Source organism: Oryctolagus cuniculus, chromosome 12 (assembly GCF_964237555.1).
Source record: "Oryctolagus cuniculus chromosome 12, mOryCun1.1, whole genome shotgun sequence".
Lineage (NCBI taxonomy): Eukaryota > Metazoa > Chordata > Mammalia > Lagomorpha > Leporidae > Oryctolagus > Oryctolagus cuniculus.
The window spans coordinates 98,033,235-98,056,230 of NC_091443.1; the positions used below are offsets into that span (position 1 = coordinate 98,033,235).

A 22,996-nucleotide genomic window follows, 5' to 3' on the forward strand; every position below is an offset into this window, starting at 1 on the left:
CAGGGATCCCTGCAAAGTCAAAGTCCACAGGGCTGGCAGACCTACCTGGTATGGGGAGAGTCCACGTAAGGCTCCTCCTGGTTCCCAGATGTCTGGTTGACTGTAAATCAAGTCAGATAAGGAAGGACACCTTCAGGAAATGGTCCAACGCCACAGCTACCGCCACCAGGACTTCTACTTTTCCATGAGAGACATCTGGGACTTTGGCAACAGCCTCAGAGGCTACAGTGTGTCTCCAGGCCACCATCCCGGGCTGACCATATGCCCTTGGAGCCAGGTGATCCCATTCTCTCCATTGAAACAGGATGTTACCCACATCTCCCGTGGCCTCATTTTCTGGAAACCCTAAGATCATCTGGCCCCCAACAACATCAGCTCCAGCAATAGGCTACCTGGCTGTTGGGTTGAGAACAGCCAAATGCGAATTTGCTCTTCATTGTCTTGGAGACTGCATGGACAGTGAACTCTGTGTACTGCTACTGGGTGGAAGTGTGAGTTCTACAGAGCCTCTGGTCCACCAGGATCTCTGGGGCCACCCAGAGAGTGTAGGGCATTAGTGGCTCCAGTCAGACCTAATGCCCAAGATGGAACACTGAGGGCATGGCATAGTGTTCTAGAGAACTCGGGAGCTCAGTCAACTTCATCAGGGAAGAGAAAGGCCACATGGTTTGCTAGGCTGAAATCCAGAGGTAGCTGCAAAACGCAGGGGGCTGTGGCTGTCAGGGAGTGTTACCAGGGTGTGAATATCCCACAGGAGATGGCCATAGTGTTACTTCTACTGTGAAACAGATTATTTGACACTCTACAGACAAGGAGATTGAAATCCACAAAAGATCTGTCACACGTGTGTGAAAACACGCTGAGGAGCAGCCGAGACTTTCCACTCTTGCACTGTGGCTTTTGTTCCCTCTAACAAGCTGCCTCCAGTCACATCCTCTCTCCGGTGTTTTGAAACTGGAGGGAATACAGTAACTCTTTCCTCCATACCCACCCTCCCACCCCACCTTCTCTGGCGGTGATAGAGCTTGAGATTGAGTCACAGGGATAGAGACACATGGGCAGGACATGTGCTCTGGCAAACGGTTGCCTGCCCTGCTAGGGAGCAAAGACCTCTGACACCGTGCAAGGCTGCCTCCCCAGTGAAGGAAGCATCAGGAGACTCACTGAAGCTCCCACCCCACCTTCTCCCTCTCCTATTCCCGTTCCCCAAAAGGTTTCTCTGGGAAAAAAAAAAAAAAAAGAAAATCCCAGATCTGGGTTTAGAAAAGTCTGTCTATACTATCAATTCAACAGTAAATTTCTCTCTCCCCCGCCCATCCCCGTAACTCTGCCTATAAAATAAAAAATCAATCTTTATAAAAAGGTAAGTGTATTTCAATGGAAATAAAATGGAAATCCAAGCATGAAAAAAGAAAGCTAGAGGATGCGGCCTCCTGCTCCAAGGCCAGTTGCATCAGGGAGGAGGAGATCTCTGCAGCCCTGGGACCTTCAAAGCTCTGCATTTCCCACTCTTTGTTCCTACACAAGTACCCTGACCAAAAATGGCCGCAAATGTTTAGAGAACTATTTACAGAATTGTTTACACAAACCTACAGACTGTTGGTAAATGTTCTTTGAAGAAGTGTGGAGTCGGATGCCAACTTGAGACCATCTTAAGTCTCAGAGCCTTGGCCACCTTACCTGTGCTGAGTTTGGCAACAAGGTGCTCTGTCAGCTTGAGCAGCTCAGTGAGTAGTTGCCGGCTCTGGCAGCTGTCAGGGTCCTGCTGGGTGAGGAGGGCCTGGAGATTTTGATGAATGAGCTGAGAAAGAGCTCTCCCTTCCTGTAACTTCTGCTGTAATTGGGTCAGCTCTTGGGCCTGCTCTTGAATTTGAACACCACATTTCCTAAGGTGTGACAGGAGAGAAGATGTCAAGGTGGGAACGGCCCCATGGTGTGTTCTGTGTCTCTGCAGAGATTTGGTGAGAATGTGCTCACAGGGCCCTCTAAGCAGCATCACTGCCTGTGTGTGGGAAAATGCCCACAGTAGGGAAGAGGAAAAGATGGAGCAAGAGATTCCTCTTTAGTAGAGAGACAGACCTTGCGAGATTACTAGACACTGGGCTGATTTTTTGGTTCTCTAAACAACACCAAGGTTCTTCCTCAGCTCCCTCACCAACATGTTCCTTAAGTTCCTCACTCCAGCCACAGACCTTTCCTTATTAAAATGCAGTGTGCAGCGAGTGGTCACAAAGGTAGACACAGAAACATGCCAGGCACAATGGCTTTCAGCAGAAATAACGACTGACAGGGAGAATCTAAGACAGCATCCACGGTCAGGAGGTGATGGAGACACAGTTAATGAGGAGGGGATCCTACAGCACTGTGTGGATACAAAACGTCTCTGTGTGGTTCACGTTCTTCAATTTTGTATGTGAATTTCAAGTCAATAAGTGCCTCGTTTTTCAAGTCGAAAAGAGGTTCTAAATATCCACTGCAGCCTACAATTTGGTGATTTCTCTGTTGTCTGCCTGTTTTATAAATCTGAGGGGTCAGCCCACCATGTAAATCCCTGCCCTTCTCCTGGCCACATCAGTTCTTGGTTCCCCAGCTGAGCTGCCCCACTTGAGAGATGCATTCACCTTTCCACCTGCCCACCCGAGAGAGCCCCCTTACTTGAGATTCTCCGCAGGTAGCAGCTCCTCTGCCAGCTGCCCCTCCAGGAAGTGCGGCTTCTCCCTCAGCATTGATTCAATTAGATCTTCATACTCTTCACAATCTGAGGAAAGACACGCACACACATACACCTGCCTCAGTGGAAAGGTGAGCGGGCTGCTAAGGTCACTGTCTGTCAGGAAGTGGAGCTACACCATCAAGCTCTTGGTGTGAATTTCCTCCTCTTTGTTTCTTTAGCTCCCATGGACAGGACAATTATAATCTCCATTTTATTTATATTTGTTCAGGGATTTAAAAAAAAAAGGTTTATATATTTTTTTGGAAAGCCAGAGTTACACAGAGAGAAGGAAAAGCAAATAGACAGAGAGAGAGGTCTTTCAATCTTTGGCCGATCCAAAGCCAGGAGCCAGGAGCCTCTTCCGGGTCTCCCACATGGGTGCAGGGGCCCAAGGCCTTGGACCGTCTTCTACTGCTTTCCCAGGCCACAGCAGAGAGCTGGATTGGAAGTGGAGCAGCCAGGTCTTGAATCGGCACCCATAGGGGATGCCGGCACTGCAGGCGGTGGCTTTACCCACTATACTACAGTGCCGGCCCCTCAGGGAATTTTTTCTAATCCCTTCTTTTTTTTTAAATATTAATATTTTATTTCTTATTTTTTCAGTTAACTTTTTTTTAAAGATTTACTCATTTATTTGAAAGGCAGAGTTATAGAGATTCAGAGTCAGGGAGAGAGAGCTAAGTCTTCCATCTACTGGCTCACTCCACAAATGGCCACAATGGCTGGAGCTGTGCCAACCTGAGGCCAGGAGCTAGGTTCTTTCCCCAGGTCTCCCACACAGGCGCAGGGGTCCAAGCTCTTGGGCCATCTTAGACTACTTTCCCAGGCCATAGCAGAGAGCTGGATCAGAAGTGGAGCAGCCAGATTCAAACCAACACCTGCAGGTGGTGGCTTTACCTGCTATGCCACAGCGCTGGCCCCATATAATGTATTTTTCATTTATACTACTACCAAAGGCTTAATGGCTCTACTTAATAAACAGTTCAAGAAATAAAGTATAAGTGGACCATAATCCAGCCAGAGAATAGACAAGAGTTATATACAATAATCAAATCAAAAGATGCTCATCTTCACTTATGTTAAGTAACTCTAAAGTAGTCACAGAAACACCAAAGCTATAGTAGTATATAATTCCCACCAATTTATTGGATAAAGATTTAAAATAACATTTGAGAAAATACTACATTGGCAGCAAATGAGCGAAGAAGAGTTCAAATGCACCTGAAGGGACTTGGCAAAGTGACTCAGCTGGAGCGGGACAGTGTCAGAATTCCCACCCTACAGCTCAGTGAAAATGTGGAAAATTGGCTGAACTTGTGCCTCAGTTATTCCTGCACAACCAACTGATGCTGTAACTACTAACGCTAATCCTTCTCAGAGCATGGTAGCTATGTAACTTATTTGGTAGAGAGAAGAGAAGGATCAAGGTTAGCAAACAGGTCATTTCTCCAAGAGGTGACATCAAATACTCATCATTTCGGTGACACTGAACCTATAGAACTTATTGTGGAATGGGAACATGAATAATGCTGTGTCTCCCATTCAATCTATATTAACAAATTTCTCTATTTTATTTATATTTCTTTTTTAGAAATAAAACATTAAACACAGGGAAAAGAACGAACTTACTGTGGTCCCGCAGGTGCTTTGCCAGGAGGTAGGCCTTAGCCTCAGCTCTAAGAAGCTTCTCCTTCAGTTCTTTTGATTCTCGTTGGCTCTTTGCCAGTTGAGAGCTTAATTGCTCACTGGTTTCTACCCTCACGTCAAGTGAGGGACCGAGAGTCAGTGCCATATCGATGCTTGTAGCAAAATGAGTATATCCAGGGACTAGGAAGAAGACACCCAAGAAAAAGAGGAGTTAAAGAAAATGAAACCTCTTTCAGTAGGACTGATAGATGAGGATAACTGTACCTCCCAACTTACTGTTAGGAAACACCCCACAACACTTTAACGCCTTTATTCTCGATTCAGTCAGGTGCCAGAGCTCAGAGCATAAGCTCCTGCTTATTGCTCAACATCCGACAGAGTGAGAGAAGTAGGGCTTCACTTCCAGGTAACTTGGCAGTTACTGTCACAGAATCAAAACACGGGGGGTATCATGGAATCTTGGGAGCCACTGCCTTCCAGTTGCCTAGGCCACCTGGCTGATGCACAAGCCTGATTGGTCCTTTTAAAGTCTTAAGGGGACCACCTCTGAAAGTCTTAAGGGGACCACCTCTTAACGTCTTAAAGGGACCACCCACTCAACACAGCCTCCACAGTTGTGTACCCCTGGCTGAAACCATAGTCCTACCTTTTCCCAAAAGCGTCTAAGCATATTTCTCATTCCTCTGTTCTAAAAGATTAAGGCAGGACTCATATCCTAACAATTTTTACTTTAAGGGTTGTCATAAAGTCACTCCAACTTTTCTTTATGTCAAAAGAGACCACAAGGCTTTTCCACCACTGAGAGATGCTGAATTATAAACTGCCCATGATGTTCTTCTCAGACTCTTCAGCTTCTTAGACCCACACAGCACAGCACAACACTAAGCCAAGGGTTCACTTTTAAATGTTTTGTATCCCATCTCAGTAGACTTTCTGTTGCACTCAAGGGTTGTGCTGGCTTTGCCCTGACAGGGGCAGCACATGGGCATTTCATTCAACTGAAAGCCAGTTAGATGCCCTTACATCCTCAGTGTCTTCCTCTAAGTGGGCCTGCCCTGTTTCACCATCACTTGACGGACACTTTACACTTGACACTTATGGGTTTCATTCGAGCCCCACAAGAGCCTTTTCAAGATATCAACTGACACAAATAGTTGATGTGAACCTCCCCCCAATACACAGTGAACATCCATGTGGGAAAACTTGCAAATCTGATGGTATTCTTTTCATATTTGCATTCAGTTTATCTACATATTGAACAGGATCCATCTGCAGTTTTTATGTAACATTGCCTGATAAATTTTCTTATTGGCTAAGTCCTATTGAATGGTAGCTGAATTCCACTAATGAGGCTGGTCCTGAACCCCTCAGCATCTTCCCACTCTAATGTGTAAGATATCAGTTTCTGAGATGAATCAAAGGTATGAAGAAATTCATTTTCAGCTGTCTCTGATCTTCATATTCTATGGCAGAAATAATTATTCATCAAATTCTTAATCTTAAAAATCATAAACTAAAGCATCACAAGATTACATGTCCTACTTTACATTGTACAGGGGTGGATTTAGGGTAGTGTTAATAAAAACAAAGTAACAGTGACAACTTCTTGGTGAATTTATACCCAGCATTTGGCAAAGCACTGTACAAATGACAACATTTCACTTTCATCACAATCCTTGAGATGATCATGAAAGTACAATGTCCCAAAGAAGAGGGACAGGAAATGACTCCTCTGGCCATATTTAAAGGAACATGTTCTCTGGTTCTGGCAGAGTGGCCAGTGAATAAAGGGAGCAGCACTTATTACAGCATCATTTTCCAGGGCATATATGTGCCTCATGGGCTACTAGGACCAAAATATGGAGGCATCTGCAAGCTTTCTTTCCTATATGCAACACAACTCCTATCATCGAGGATTTCAGATTCTTTGAGATGTCCAAGAGAAGTATGAGATTAGGGTCTTTGACTGATGTAATTTCATCTGCTATTTAATATCCGTGATTCTCTCTAAGGCTCTTGCCTGGTGTGTGACATTCCTTCCTGCTAAGAACACCACTGTAATCTTGGGGTCTTGGCTACTATATAGGCCAACATATCTGAGACACTCATGTCACCACTTCTGTGTGGGGTCTGGGGCATGCTAAAATTGTACACATCCAGTCTGGAATTTCCCTGAGGTTCAAGTGACACACATTCATCCACAGGGCATGACATTGGCAGATGAAAACAGTCTATGGCTTCATCTTTGTATTAACTGAAGTCCCGCAGTCTAGAGACCAGGTTTTCTCAAGGTAGGAGATCAGCATTGAACTACAGAAGGGAACGTCTGAGCAAGATTTCATGCCCTCCACACTCAAAAATCAAATAGAATAAGACACAGCACCACACTATGTCTGCTGGTCACATGTAAGAATTGGAAACAGACACCTTAGAGCACAGATCCTAAGTGAAATGTTCACCTTCTACATGCAATGCACCTCTACTTACCATATACGTACGTGTAAAGCTTCACGGCCACAATGTTGTATCTGAAATTATGAAAGTCAAATGTATTTTCAAAGACAGATCTTCTTGGTCTTTAGCAAGGCAATAGGATGTAAATACCACATAAGCCATGCAGTACTTGTACTTCACTGCATCAGAGCCAGAACATTTAGCCAAACACATAATGTCGGCAAGGAAATATGTGAACATTCTCATAATGCAGGTAAATAAAGACAATGCATAGTCTCTCGCCTCTTCTATAAGGTTTTGTCACTGAATGAGAATATGAAATATCTTTCAATTCATACATCTTATTAGAGCTTAGAACTAAAAATGAGGTTATGGAGGTTTAGGGGTCATAGTTTGAAATGAATACAGGGAGGATGATATGGAAGGGAATATGGTTTGGGATGAAGGTGTTTCAGAGAACAACCCCAGTGTACCAAGATACTATACCCTTTTTTCTTTCCTAAAACTCAATTCTCATTGTCATTTATTCTTTTTAGAAACATTGTTGATTCTGTTCGTTCCCCTTATTCTACCAATAGCATATTATCGTCCACTTTTCTCTCCTAAGGTCCAGAATAACACTAGACTCATTCAATAGGCTCTGGATTCTAATGTCTTCCAACCTCGTGGATCAGCTAAGTTTCAGGTTAACTTGCCAGAGATGGTAAATCATTTCTAAGGAAGTACGAAGACTGAACAAAACTCTGCTGCTCAGAATCCCATCTTTGATGACTCCAAGGCGCTCATTTGGGTTAGTGATACATCTCCTAACTATGTTCCCCTTCTGCTTCACTACAACCCATTCTCTCTCCCTTGGGCATATTTGGCTTAGAGGAACTGCCTTTTGAGTTTTTATTATCTGTATGTTCTTCCTCTATACATGAATGAGGTTACTTTAAAGTTTCCTTCTATCTATTTAAATTCCTTTGTAAACTTAATTTGAAAAATCAAGAGAAAGCAATAACATAATGAAAACAAAATGTGTGCTTTTTATTTAATCTCCAAAACAACTAAAAAAAAGTTTGAAATAAATGTGGAGGTGTTTCCAGTACCATGACAACTGTGTTGGATTTCTAATTCCAATGACGTAGATTCTTCCATCCATTTTGTGATGTTTGTAACTGTATTAGTAACAACTGATGTTACTAACCTGGTTAACAGGTACTACCAAACTTTTAAGGATGAACTAACAGCAATTTATCTGAAATGATTCAAAGCAATGTAGAGCAAGGGAATCCTTCCTAACAAGTTCTCCATGAGGTCAGAATTCCCTTTATTTCAAAACTGGACAATGACAAAGCATCACCACAAAAATGAAAACTATAGGCCAACATCTCTCATGAACACAGATGCAAAAATTCTCAATAAACTGCTAGAAAACTGACTATAGCACCGTATTTAAAAAGATCACTGTGCCAAACAAGTGAGATTCATCCCAGGGATGTGAGGATGGTTCAAAACAGAAATCATACATATCACATATTACCTCAATGGAACAAAAGATTAAAGTTATATGATCATCTCAGTAGATAATGAAAAAGCATTTGCCACATTCAATATCCATTCAAAATAAAAGCCCTGAATTAATTTGATTTTGAAGGAACATACTTCAACATAATAAAGGTAGTAAGTGGCAAACCCACAGTCAATGTCATAGCGAATGGAAATGTTGGAAAAATCTCAGCTAAGATTTGGAACCAGATGAGGTTGTCTACCGTCACCACTCTTATCCAACATAGTACAAGAAGTTTCTGTCAGAGCAATTGTGCAAGAGAAACAAAAGGCATACAAATAGGAAAGGAGAAGTTAAAACATCTCCATTTGTAGATGACATGAGTCTCTATGTAGAAAAGCCTAACATCTACATCAAAGACTGTTAGAATAGGCAAACTACTTCAGTGAAGCTGCAGGATAAGAAAGCAACAACCAACAAGTAGAAGTTTGATATGAAAATAATAAGAGCAATGACTTCAAAAAGAACAAATTACCTTGGGATAAATTGAAATAAGAATGTAAAAGATCTCTACAAGGAAAATTAGAAAATCTGAATCAAAGAAATTATAGAAGAAACAAATAATGGAGAACCACTACTGTTCATAGTTGGGAGAATTGGTATTTTTAACTTATTTATACTACTCAAACCAATTTGCAGACTCAATTGAATACCATCAAGATGTAAATGACATTCCTCACAGAACTAGAAAAATAATTCTAAAGTTCTGACTTTCAAACAAACAAATGAATAAATCTAAAAAAAGAAAAAGAAAGAAAGAAAAGTGTGGGGCTACCACACAGCCATCCCTTGTTCTCATCACAGAATATCTCATGAAGGAGGCAATAGAACTCAACTTCTGGGGTCTTTCCAGACTAAACAAATAATCATTTGTAACTGACAGGCACTACACCTGGTTCCTGAGGTTTCTAATGACCTCGCTGGCACTCTAAATCTGATGTTAAGATGTCCCTTTGCAGAGCAGAGATGATTTCTGATTTTCTACTTGACTGGAGCTCTTCTTGCTCCCTTAGCTGGCTTTCCAAGGGCTTTTTCCCAGGGCAGTGGCCTGTGCTGAGCCCAGATGCACAGAGCATGGCCTTTCCATGAGAACCAATGTCCTGAGGGTATCATGCTCCTCACCCTCTGAAAACAAATATACCTTCTTCAGAAAAAGTTGAATATGGTGCCAGCACTGTGACATAGTGGGTAATGCCTCTGCATGCAGTGCTGGCATCCCATATGGGCACTAGTTCGAGTCCTGTCTGCTCCACTTCTTCTCCAGCTCTCTATTATGGCCTGGGAAAGCAGTTGAAGATGACCCAAGGGCTCAGGTCCCTGCACCCACGTGGGAGACCCAGAAGAAGCTCCCAACGCCCAGATTTGCATCAGCACAGCTCTGGCCGTGGTGGCCATCTGAGGAGTGAACCAGCAGACGGAAGATCTCTTTCTCTCCCTCTCCTCTCTCTGCATAACTGTGACTTTCAAGTAAATCTAAATCTTATAAAAAAGAAAATGTTGAATATTCTGCAGTGACTTCTATACTTGGGAGAAGGCAGGTTTGTCACAAGGACAATAATGACTAGAGGCAAAGTTGAAGCTGTACTGTTTTCAGCCCTGGCACTGTATCAGGCCTTAAGATGCAGTGCTTCTTAGCTTTTCAACAGCCCTGCAAGTTAGGTGCAGTTGCCTGCTTTTACTGATGGTGAGACCTACACTCAGGGAGAGGTAAGGTGGCTTATTCTAGGTCACTCAGACTAGCAAAGACAGATCCAGAATTCAAATCCTACAATGTCCTGTGTCTTTTCCACACAGGTCCATGTATCTCAAGTATGACAGTGACATGGGCCTTCTATACCAAGGATGGGCACAGGAGCTGTGGGACAAGAAATTCTTTCATTCTGAAAGCATGATGCTCTTAACATATTACTATGATTTAACAGTGTTTTGGGGGAGGGCAGATGCCATTTTCCAGCAGGTTAAACAACAACTTGGGAAGGCCACATCCCATATCAGAGTCCTTGTTCCAGTCATGGCCACTCTGCTTTTGATCCAGATCCCTGTCAAAATATCTTGGGGAGCAGTGGATGATACTTCAAGTACTTGGGCCCCTTCCACCCACATCTGGACCAGACCAAAGCCAGGAACCAAGAACTCCATCTCTCTCTCTCTCTTCCCCTCCATCGCTACATCTCCAATACTCTGTCAAATAAAAACATAAATCTTTAAATAGTGTTGAATCTACATATTTGGAAAAGCAGAAATAGTCGAACAGGACTTCAAAGAACTGCATCAGTGTCCATACACCAAGGTGAACACTCCCCCTCCACCGTGGACTCAAGTCATATGTCTGTCACAGCACTTCCCGTGCCTTTTGGCAGTTTCTTGTTTTCCAGGTGGAGCTCCTGGAGAGCTGGGGTAACATTTCATTCAACTCTGCATCAACAGCACATAACAGCACCAGTAACAGCTAGGTAGGAGCACTCAGTAACCATGTGCTCAGAGGCTGAAAAGAGAAGACATCATCTCATGGGCATTCTGTCCCAGTGGCCTCTCAAATCCTCTGCCTTCTCCATTTTGAAAAATCCTCAGCAAAGTTCATTTCTGTAGGGGAATCCTGACAACTCCTTCAGAGTGTCTGAGGAGAAAATCCATGTGTTGAGCAGTGATAAATGTGGCAGGGATAAGGAAGCAATGTCACCACACACTGCTCGTCTGGGCTGCATCCAAAACCAGTGCATCCCAACACTCAGCAGTTGTCACACCCCACTGGAACTGTCTGGTTTGGGGCCATCTTTCCTCACTCCCTTGGACACTTCCAGGGCATAGATCAGGCTTTATTGCCTGTTGCCAATGCCTAGGGCATTACTTGCAAAACTCAGGAGAAAATGTTGTGAAAACCTTTCTAAAGGCTGAAGATGTGCTGAAGATTAGTATCACCACTGCTTTGGTGCAAGGGAACCTTTCTTTTGTATCTGCTGACCTAAAAGGAAGAACTGTGTAGGTAATGACTGGCATCCCCAGCCCACCTCCAAGTGTTTCCATCCATCCATGCCCACATTTACCTGATGGGCATCGCTGGAAGGGCAGTTCCAGGGTCAAGGCTCTGGGGTCTGGAGTAAGGCCTCCTGTGCACATCCCCTCTTCTTGGCATAGGTCTTCCTTGGGAGAACAAAGCAGGGCTGCATTCCTTCTGTCGATCTCCTTGTTCAGATACTCAAGGAGTTCTGGATAAGGGCACTATCTCATTCCTTGCTGCTCAGTACCAGTTGCTATTTAGGGAGGGTGATGATGCTGTGCACATTCTTTGCTTTTCTCTGGACCTTCCCGAACTCAGCCTGAAGGTACACTCATTCAGACCCACTTTTGTGACCCCAGGATCTACTGTCACCTCATTCTTCTCTTTGTCTTCTTGGATCTCCCACCCACCAGGCACTGCATCTCCTATTATGCTCTTTTTGTTCTGCATTCTCAGGCCAAAGGTTCAGCGAGATGCTCCTGAAGGAAACATAATCAGGGTTGGGTATGCTCTTGACCACAGTTGTTACTGATCTCTATTACAGACATCTTATTCCATAATTGACTCAGACACACCCCAGAGCATGAAGTGACCTCACAGACCTACAACAGCTTCCTTATTTTTCAGGAAGACAATCAAGGCTCAGGAAGGATTAGACTTGCCTATATCTCCACAGTTACTTGGATACAGCACCACAATTAAAAACCTTGGTCTCAAAACATCCTGAGTCTCAGAACCTCTTGTGTTCAAGGTGGCCTTTGAAAGAAAAGCAAAATTTCCTTACACCATATGGAAAAGAAATGAGGACCATGACAATAGGAAACGTGTTATTGTGGGTTCTACAGCTATGTGAATTACCACCAGCCAGTTTTAAGTCAGTAGATGATAAACTGGGACCTGGGAACACAGGACAAAACAATCACACTCATCAGAATTTTAAATTGTAAGCATAATGCACTTAACTTATTATTTGTTCAGGTTTCGCTCATGTAATAGGAGGCAGCCTTCATGAGAGCAAGAACTGTTGTCTGTCGGGGTCACAGAGTATGCCCAGTGACTTCACAGGTGCCTGCATAGAAACATTCACAGGTGTTGAAATAAGATGGACTAAAACAATTTTCTGAACTGACAACTCACTCGGAACTCACAACTCCAGAGAGTAAATGGGCAAAAGTGGGGAGAGGGGGCAGGAAGCAGAAGGAAGAAATAGAAGCAGTAAAACTATGTGCAGATCCGAGGGAAAGTGGAATAAGGATATGGGCTAGAGAGGCGGCTGAGAAGCTCAGGGAGGGCAGAGATCTGACTGAGAAGTGGCTTATTTAAAAACTTACTTTGTCATTCCAGGTCCCCATCAGCTGCCAGACGCACCAGATCTCAGAAGGGAATGGCAGAACCTGGCACCAATGTCACTGCTGCTGGCTCTTCCACGTGCGGCCTCTTCCTCAACATTGTCAGTGAACTTGCTGCTCTCATCTTCAGTGTCATCCCCGTGGCTGCGCCTGGAAGGCAGTTCAGAAGACAAAGGGGATTCCCTTCACAGATGGCTTCCAGACAGAAGGGCAAATTACACTCCCATCTGCCTCCTCACAGGCTTGGCCCCCGCGAGCCAGGCTGGCAAAGAAGGCAGAACTCAACCTTCTCCTTTGGCATGGATTCTGTGTACACAGAAGCCTACGCTTCAAAATATAAGATGGCTTTGACTGCACACATCTGTAATTAAGTTGCCAGCCTCCAGATAAAGTGGCTACCTTCTTCCTCATTTCAAGTCAGCCTGACTTCTTCCCATTCCTGCCACTGTCCTGTTAGGCAACAACCTTCCCTTCTTTAACATGTGAAAGGGACTACCATTTTCCCCAGCACTGAGTTATGAGAAGGCCCTTCCTTTCTTGGGGCTTAGGAGATCCCTGTTCCTCTCGTACTTTCCCACTGTAGGAATCAGTTGTGCATAGGGTAACAATCTGTATAAGGAACTTCCCTCTTGTAGTCCTGTGTGATCCAGAGCTCCAGGAACAGTCAAGAGCAAAGGAACAGAATGGTTCACACGTTTCTTTATCCTTTTCCCAACATCCCCGCCTTCCCATATTTCTCAAACCCTTGACCAATATAACCATCCTTTGCCTTAGAGGTTTCTTGCACTGCTTTGTCCTCAAGGGATTTTTCATCCATTCTTTCATTCCCCAAAGATGGGCCCAGTCCCCCTAGGCCCAAAACACCTGTAGTCTTTTCCAAGGATAGGGAGCCTTTGGTCCTGGCAAAGCTCCAGGGCAGTGCTGAGTGGCAGAAGGAAGCTTGTAAAACAGATACCAGGCATCGGTGGCTCCTGAACACCTGAAATGTGGCCATGTGACTGAGAATCTGCATTTCTTGTTTTATTTTATTGAAGTTATTTCATATTTAAATACTCACATGTGGCTGGTGGCTACCATATTGGACAGCACAAATCTGCGCTCTTTCTTCCTTTTTACATCAGTTAAAATTTGTCCAATTTGAGATCAAGAACTGTTGTTCAGGCCGGTGCCATGGCTCACTTAGCTAATTCTCCGCCTGCGGTGCCAGCACACTAGGTTCTAGTCCCAGTTGGGACGCTGGATTCTGTCCTGGTTGCTCCTCCTCCAGTACAGCTCTCTGCTGTGGCCCGGGAAGGCAGTGGAGGATGGCCCAAGTCCTTGGGCCCCTGCACCCGCATGGGAGACCAGGAGGAAGCACCTGAATCCTGGCTTCACTTTGGCGCAGTGTGCCGGCTGCAGCAGCCATTTGGAGGGTGAACCAATGGAAGGAAGACCTCTCTTTCTTACTCTCTCTCTCTCTAACTCTGTCAAAAATAAAGAACTGTTGTTCACATTACTGATTCATTCTGAAAGCAGAGGTATTAATTATGTTAATTCATGAGACACCAAAGAAAATATCTTATGACTGCCTCTGTGTCTTCCAGAATCTGTGCAACTTACAGAATCTCCAGATCTGATTGTGATCCTGGCCTCAACAGCTACCTCATTAAACTCCTCTCCTTAGCACTGCATAAGTAGGTCTCAAAGAGATTAGGTGACTTGTTCAAGGTGACCCAGGAATCCCTGACAAGGGCGATGCCAAGAAGTCAAGTCTCTGGGCTCTATGACAGATGTGGCTGTTTCTTCTGGTGACAGATGCAATCTTTACCTTTGCTTCTTCTAAGGCCAAGGCACCTGCCCTTGAGCAGACATCTGTGAATTGAAGGGCTCTCATGACAATGTACAGCCACCCTTGGCACATGAGGTGACCTGGAGCAGTTCATGTCTCCACTCCAGGTTTTGGTACCTGCAGGTTTACACGAGTATTTTCAATGACCCTGGCTGATCCCATCAAGAACTAAGAGGAAGTCAGCATGCTGTTCCAACAACTTGTGTTAAAACTCACCCTGGGAGTCTGTGTTGTGTTGTATCATGTAAAGCTGCCATATGGGTGCCACTGCCAGTTCCTGTCCTGTTCCTCTAACTCTTATTTTTTGTAATATTTATTTGTTTGAAAGCGTCACAGAGAAAGGAGAACAGACAGAAAGAGGGAGAGAGGGAGAGAGGCAGAGAGGGAGAGAGGCAGAGAGAAAATCTTCCATCCTCTGGTTTACTCCCCAACTGGCACAATGGCCACTTCTTGGCCAGGCCCATAACCAGGAACCGGAGCTTCATCTACAATTCTCACATGGGTGAAAGGACCCAAGCACTTGGGCCATGTTCCACTGCTTTCCTGGGTACATTAGCGGGGAGCTGGATTGGAAGTGGAACAGCTTGGACTTGAACCAGCACCCATATGGGATATCAGCATCACAGGTGGCTGGCTGCTTTACTCTCTATGCCTCAATGCTGGCTTTGCACAACTTCTGATCCAGTTCCCTGTTAGTGACCTGGGAAAACCAACAGAGGATGATCCAAGCACTTGGGCCCCTGATACTCATGGGGCAGTCCTGGATGAAACTGCTGGCTCTTGACTTCAGCTTGGCCCAGTCCTGGCCTTTATGGTCATCTGGGGAGTAGGCCAGCAGATGGAAGATCTGTATCTCCATCTCTTGCTCTGTAACCCTGACTTTCAAATCAATAAATAAACCTTAAAAAAATCCTCACCCTGTGTGAGAAGTGGGGGTGACAGAGAAAATAACCCAACCCACCAACTTCAGAGAATTATTTTAGAAACCGGCACTTTGGAGGAAAGCCTAACTGTGTATATGCATATGAGAGCGTGCTTTAAAATGTGAAAAATGAGGCTGGTACCGCAGCTCACTAGGCTAATCCTCCACCTTGCGGCGCCGGCACACCGGGTTCTAGTCCCAGTCGGGGCGCTGGATTCTGTCCTGGCTGTCCCTCTTCCAGGCCAGCTCTCTGCTGTGGCCAGGGAGTGCAGTGGAGGATGGCCCAAGTGCTTGGGCCCTGCACCCCACGGGAGACCAGGATGAGTACCTGGCTCCTGCCATCGGATCAGCGCGGTGCGCCGGCCACAATGCGCCGGCCGCAGCGACCATTGGATGGTGAACCAACGGCGAAGGAAGACCTTTCTCTGTCTGTCTTTCTCACTGTCCACTCTGCCTGTCAAAAACAAAATGAAAATAAAGATTGTTTGGAGGGAAAATTCAAATCTATGAAGAGATTTTTTCATAACATACATTTTCCTATTAATGACTCCTATTTAGGTGCATAAAAATTTTTGTTCCAAAATAAACTCTTAATTTATTTGAGAAGTTGAGAGACAGATAGCTCCTGTCCACTGTTTTACAGCTCAAATGCTCACAACATTTCCACAGCATTGAGCTGGGAATTCAGTCCAGGCCTCACCCCTTGAATGGTAGGAACCCAATTACTTGAACCATCACCAATGTTTTCCCTCTGTATTAACAGAGGAGTCAGCAGTCAGGAGTTAGAGATGCGTATAAAAACCAAGTACTCCAATATGGGGTGCAGGCTTCTCTACTGGCCTCCTAACATATAGGCCAAATGCCCTCCTGTATACTGCTTATATCTGAATTCTATTTTCCATTAACTTTGTTGAAATACCCATGTTTATCCCATATTCTTTTTTTTAACTTTTATTTAATGAATATAACTTTCCAAAGTACAACTTTTGGATTATAGTGGCTTTCCCCATATTCTTATAATGTGTCTTTCTTTGAACTGTCCCCAAATACATGCAAAGATGTTATATGATCAGGGCAACAACTGAATTACCTGCAACTCTGAGATTGCTCTTTACTAAAACAACACATTGGGACACCTCAATGAAACGGCATCAGTATCCTCACAGAAGCCTGTCTCTTAATGGGCTCTGAAGGGAAGAACAGAACAAACTGAAGGATACCTACGATAGGGCTGGCACTGTGCCACAGCAGATAAGGCCACCACCTGAACCTCCAGCATCCCACATGGGCACCAGTTCGAGTCCTGTCTGTTCCATTTCTGATCCGGCTCTCTGCTGTGGTCTGGAAAAGCAGTGCAAGATGGCCCAGGTCCTTGGGCCCTTGCACCTCCGTGGAAAACCCGTAGGAAGCTCCCGGCTCTGGATCAGTGCAGCTCCAGCCATTGTGGCCATCTGGGGAGTGAACTAGCAGATGGAAGACTTCTCTCTCTGTCTGCCTCTGCCTCTCTGTAACTCTGCCTTTAGAATAAATAAATAAATCTTTAAAAATATATCTATGATAAAGTAAAGTACTCTGAACACTGCCTAACTCATAACTGTTCTGTCTACGTGAGCATAAACCATTGCTAGTAATCCGCACACTATGCTCTAAGCTCACAGGAACTTCCTCTTGCCCTCTGATCACCTTATGGGACACCCCCATAGGCTAAGTCTGCTCCCACAGAGCCCATCTGAATTAACCTCAGTCCTTCTGTGGAAGGTATTGTGTCTCTCAGCATTCACACTGAAGCTTTAATCCCATTATCTTAGCATTTGGAGATGGTAATTTTGGAAAGAGATATGATTTCGATGAATTTATGAAGGTAGGTTCTTCATAATGGGATTAGTACACCTGAAAGTTTGCTCTTGTTTCTCACTCTCCCCCCACCCCAGGTGAAGACGCAGAAAGATGGTAGTCTTCTGTGACCCTGAAATGAGCCCTCACTATACTATCCACCTATATTGGTGCCCTGACCTCAGACTCCTGGCCTCCAGAACTGTGACAGAAATAATCTCTATTCTTTCTGCCATCCAGTCTATGATGTTTTATTACAGTAGCCAGAGCTGACCACAACATCTCAGTGCTGAGGCTGCCACAAGTTGTTCTTCCATTTCTGAGCACAGAGATTTTGCATAAAGTTCATGAATTAAAAGGATTTCGGAGTGAACCCCCACTCAATCAACTATCAACTGAATTCAATTCTTGATCTCTATTTAATCTCTGAGTTCATCTATTTTCCTCCTGGATGATCACACCTGTTTGCAGGACAAGACAGGAAAATGACAACCCCAAAATGCAGATCTTATGACGTGACAGCTCAATGCCTGGATCAGAGCAGGAGAATCTACTCCATGCCCTTAATTCCAAAAGGAATTTGAGTAATGTGCACTTACAAATGAATTGTCAGCAGATTCACTGAAACCTTCCTCAAGAACCACAACCTCATGGAGAAGCAGCACTCACTACCTTCAGGACCCCTCTGGGTCTCAGGGTACCCAGGAATCTGCAAAGGGTGCCTATGGCTGATTTTTAGCTTTCTTCCCCCCCAAGCTACTTTTCTAAATGCCACTGAGATGACACTGGTTCAGTCTCAGCCCTTCACTGCTGGGAGTTACACACAATGATCCTTTTATGGCATCCAGCTCTAGAAAAACATCCCAGTCCCCTCACCTGGGAGGGTCTGTGTGACCACAGGTGTTGCCTCAGAGGTACTGAGGGGAGAACTGAGCAGCAGCTGGACCTTCATTATGGCAGCCTTTCCCAGAGCATCCAACGCAACCACTCAGGACCCCTGCTCTGCTCTCAGAGCTGATGACTCATATAACCACCACAGATTCCTGCTTATTCAGCATGTGTGACAGCTGGTAGGTGATCACGTGGCACGTCTTTGGAGAACCTGACATTTATGTCTCTCTGATAGAAATGACTCTAGCAACATTCAAATCTGGGCAGTCAAGTAAAGGTTCCATCACAAAATGCATACAACCTAACCTCTGAGCTTCCATTTCCTTCTTTGTGGAATGGAATAAATGCATCTTTATCTTCTAGTACTGTCACAGAGGTCATGTGTGTAAAACTCATTCATTCAACCAATAGTTATTGAATGCTGAGATGAGTGAAGCATGGTTCCAGGCACTTGGGATACACAGCCGTGGTTAAAACACAGCTCCACTCTCATGAGGCCCATATTGTAGGAGTGGGAGGAATGGGAGAAAAGAGCAAAGAAAGAAAGAATACATAGCCCAGAGGTTGGTGATAGCTGCTGAGGAGAGAGAATCAAACAGGAACAGGAAAGGGGTGCAGAGGTTAAAGACTGCTGTGTCATACAAGTAGGCTGAGGAAGGACTCCCTGGAAGGTGAACAGAGCTCTGACAGAAGTGAAAAGGTGGGCTTTAGGATTCTGGAAAAAGCAGTGCGAATATCTAGAAGTATGAGAGTGCCTAAAAAGACTGAGGAAGTGACAGAGGCCCAGGGTGGCTGGAGTTGAGAAATGAAAAGAAAAATGGTAGGAAAGTAGATCGAAGGAGGCCATATAATGCAGACCCTGATGCCACTGAGAGTGTGGTTGCTCTTACTCTGAAGGAGATAGGAAGCAAAGGGAAGTCTGTAGAAGAATAACATGATCTAACTTAAAACTTTCATGTGGGGAGGTGCCAAGTTGCTGAAATAGGGAAAGGCATACTTCTCTAAGCTAAGAGTAAATAATAAAAAAGCAGGATATACATTGTCATGGGAGAATTAGAGAAAACTGCAGTGGAAAACTATGGAAGGAAGAGGAATGGCATGGATCTGTGTGGAAGATTTGGTTGTGTAGCATGAACACAGACCCAACTCATGACCCCAGGAGCTGATAGCTGGAGAAGGCTCCAACTTTGGAGACTGAGGTGAGATCAGATTGTAGCAACCCAAGCCAACAGTGATACAGACAGAGGGAGAGCATGGCATGAGTCTGGCCTGGAGCCTAAGAGGGAGAGTGTGACTGCTGACACAGTAAAAAAAATGGCAGCACATTTCTCTCACCTCATCTGAACACAACAGCACCCAGCAACTGGCTGAGAGAGGGCAGGCACCAAAGGTGGCAGCTCTGGAAGCTCTTGGGCAGGCACCCAGCATCGGGCTGAGAGGAGATGCCATCGGAGATGCCATCTCCTCAGCAGTACCAGGGGCAGTACCAGGGGCAGCAGCTTGGGGGCACACACCTGGAAACCAGTCGGGGAGGAGACACTATTCAGCAGGTGGCTGTTGTGCATGCCTGTGATCCAGAGATACCAGCAGAGGGAAAATCCATGTTCCCCACTGACTTTGAGTCAGCTTGGAGGATTGGACACCCATGTAGGAATGTGAAGCACCCCTAGCCTCTCAACATACCATACGCTCTGTGGCTCCAACTGCCAAGGCAGAACACAGACAGCTGGCTCTGGGAACATCTCTGCCTCTCTGTGGACAGGACAGGCTAGCAGAGCAGAGCGGATCCTCTATACCCTGTTGACTGTGGGAGCCTAGTGAGCTGAGACTGTGGGAACTTGTGACTGCACAAAGTGTACCTGGGTCTCTGGGCAATCAATGTGAGCTGCTCCACATGCTGCTCAGAGCTCCATGATCATCGAGGGTGGGTAAATGCAATGGGGTCCATGCTTATACTGAGGATTTTATACAAAGAATTTTGGAGGATTCCCTCCCTTTCAATTGTTTTGAGTCATTTGGGAAGAACTGGGGTTATTTCTTCAAATGTCTGGTAGAATTCAGCAGTGAAGCTGTGTGGTACCAGACCCTCTTTGTTGGGAGGGCCTTTATTACTGATTCAATTTATACCTTGGTTCTGTGTCTGTTAGGTTTTCTTTGTCTTCATAGCTCAATTTAGGTAAGCTGTATGTGTTCAGGAACCTATTCATTTTCTAGGTTTCCCAGTTTGTTTTGTTGGCATACAGCTCCTTGTGATGGTTTCCAATGATTCTTTTTATTTCTGTAGTGTCTGCTGTTACATTTACTTTTTCATCTCTAATTTTATTGATCTGAATCTTATCTCCCTCCCTCCCTCCCTCCCTCCCTCCCTCTCTTTTTTGGTTAGTTGAACCAACAGTGTGTCAATTTTAAACAAGGTCTTCATTTTGCTGATCATTTGTATTTTTTGTTTCAATTTTGTTGATTTCTTCTCCAATTTTAATTATTTCTTTTCTTTCCCTGGTTTTGGGTTTGGTTTGCTGCTGCTTTTCTAGATCCTTGAGGTGCACAGATGGTTCATTTATTTAGTGCCTTTCCAGTTTCTTGATATAAGCACCAATTGCCTTAAAGTTTCACCCTAACACTGCTTTTGCTGTATCCCACACACTGTGGTAAGTTGTATTGTCATTTTCATTTGTTTCCAGAAATTTTATGATATCTCTTTTGATTTCTTCTGTGACCTACTGTTCATTCAGGAACACACTGTTCATTCTCCATGTGTTTGCATATGATGCAGAGATTCTTGAGTTGCTGAATTCCTGCTGCATTACATCGTGGTCTGGATAGATGCATGGTATGATTTCAATTTTTTGAAATTGCTGAGACTCCTTTTATGGCCTAGCATATATGGTCAATCCTAGAGAAAGTTCCATGCACTGGGAAGAAGAATGTGTACTCTTTTGCTGTACGATAGAAGGCTCCATGGATATCTGCTAGGTCTATTTGGTCTGTAGTGTCAATTAACTCTGTTGTTTCCTTGGTGATTTTCTGTCTGATCTGTGCATTGCTGAAAGACGGGTATTCAGTTCCCCTGTTACTATTGTATTTAAGTCTATATCTCCCTTTAAATCTCTTAATAATCCTTTCAAATAGCCAGGCACCCTGTAATTAGGTGAATATACATTTAGAATAGTCACATCTTCCTGTTGAATTGATCCTTCTTTGTCTCTTTTAATAGTTTTTGTGTTAAAGTCTACTGTGTCTGATATTAGGATGGCCACACCAGCTCTTTTTTGGTTTCTGTTAGCTTGCAGTATCTTTTTCCCTCCTTTCACTTTCAGTCTGTATATGTCTTTATTAGTAATGTGTGTTTCTTTTAGGCAGCAGATAAATAGGTTTTCTTTTTTTTTAATCCATTCATCCAGTCTGTGTCTCTTAACTGGCGAGTTGAGACCATTTACATTCAGTGTGATTATTGTTAAATATTATATATTCTCTGCCTAGTTTCCTTAAATAGACCTGTTTATGTGTTTTGGATTTTGTTTGTACTTTTGCTGGGTCATTTTCTACATTCATCTTCTTTTGTAGCAAAGTTCCTGTTTCTGTGTTTCTGTGTAAAGCACATCCTTGAGCCAGTGTTATAGGGATGGGCATGAAGACACAGATTCTTTCAATTTCTGTTTGTTGTGGAAAATCCTTATTTCTCCTTCATTCATAAATGAAAACTTTGTAGGGTACAGTATTCTGGGTTGACAGTTTTTTTTTTTTTTCTCTAGGACTAGGAATTTATCTTGTGATTGTCTCCTTGCCTGTAAGGTTTGAGATGAGAAGTCTGGGGTGAGTCTAATTGGATTACCTCTGAATGTAATTTGTCATATCTTTCAAGCACATTTTAAGATCTGTTCTTTGTGTTTCACTGAGCTGAGTATTGCCACAATGTGTCGTGGTGAACTCCTTTTCTGGTCCTGTCTATTGGCAGTTCTGTGTATCTCTTGTGTTTGGATGTCTCTTTCAATCTGCCTATTGTGGAAGTTTTCTGATAAAATTTCATTAAGTAGGCCTTCTAATTATTTCTCTCTTTCCACACTTTCTGGAACTTCTATGTGATCTGTACGTTGGATCACCTGATGGAATCTTGTAAATCTCCAACCAACTCTTCATTTTCTAAATTTTTCTTCTTATGTTTGTTCTGACTGTTATTTTTGGAAGTTTGTCTTCAAGTTCTGATATTCACTCTTCTATTTCGTCTGTTCTATTACTAAGAGATTCCACTGCATTTTTTATCTGGTCAAATTCTTCGTTATTCTTATTCAGAATTGTTTCTTTGTTCTTTGGCATTTCTGTTTGGTTTCAGATTGGTTTTATTTTTAAATTGATCTCCCTCTGCTATGAGCTGCTATGTGCATGCAGTACCACCTCCCTGAGCTTTGTTTATTTCTGATTCCTGATGGAGCTGGGTACCAGTGCTTTGGTGCACTAAGCCCCACCTGCTGGTGCTGGGCTCCCTGCTCACTTGTTTGTAAAACGAGCTAGGGTTATCATTTAGCATTATTTGCTGTTGTACAACTTGCATGGTGGGTGGGAAATCACTCTGAATTGTTGTGATCCTTGTCCCCGTGTGGTGCATGTTGTGAGGTGGCCTCTGCAATCGATGAGTATGCGTACCTGGGCGAACACGGCAGCATGCTGCCTACACACAAAAATGTAAACAACCAATATGGTTTCATCCCGCTAACTGTATCTCTGGTTGGGGGGATAGACACCAATGGATTGTGGTATATTCTATCTCTCCACCCATTCCTCAGAATTTCTCCTTCTTCCTGCTTAGAGCCC

At 44.1% G+C, this 22,996-nt stretch overlaps 1 protein-coding gene across 19 annotated transcripts in view; it reads right to left on the reverse strand.

The window, feature by feature from the left end:
* The window catches only part of LOC127482730 (monoacylglycerol lipase ABHD2), a 709,665-nt gene that overhangs the window by 273,198 nt on the left and 413,471 nt on the right, over positions 1-22,996 (reverse strand). For 8 of the 19 annotated variants that reach the window (XM_070054436.1, XM_070054437.1, XM_070054434.1 and 5 more), the window contains 4 exons: positions 4,343-4,540; positions 2,656-2,758; positions 1,681-1,886; positions 46-100 (listed from right to left, as the gene is read on the reverse strand). The exons of 1 other annotated variant lie outside the window; for it this stretch is intronic. In XM_070054436.1, the coding sequence (XP_069910537.1) occupies positions 46-100; positions 1,681-1,886; positions 2,656-2,758; positions 4,343-4,540 (562 nt within the window). Of the gene's footprint in view, positions 1-45; positions 101-1,680; positions 1,887-2,655; positions 2,759-4,342; positions 4,541-6,847; positions 6,889-11,410; positions 12,434-12,695; positions 12,864-22,996 lie in introns of those variants that run through there. 10 more of the 19 variants (XM_070054441.1, XM_070054443.1, XM_070054442.1 and 7 more) reach the window with 10 other exon arrangements.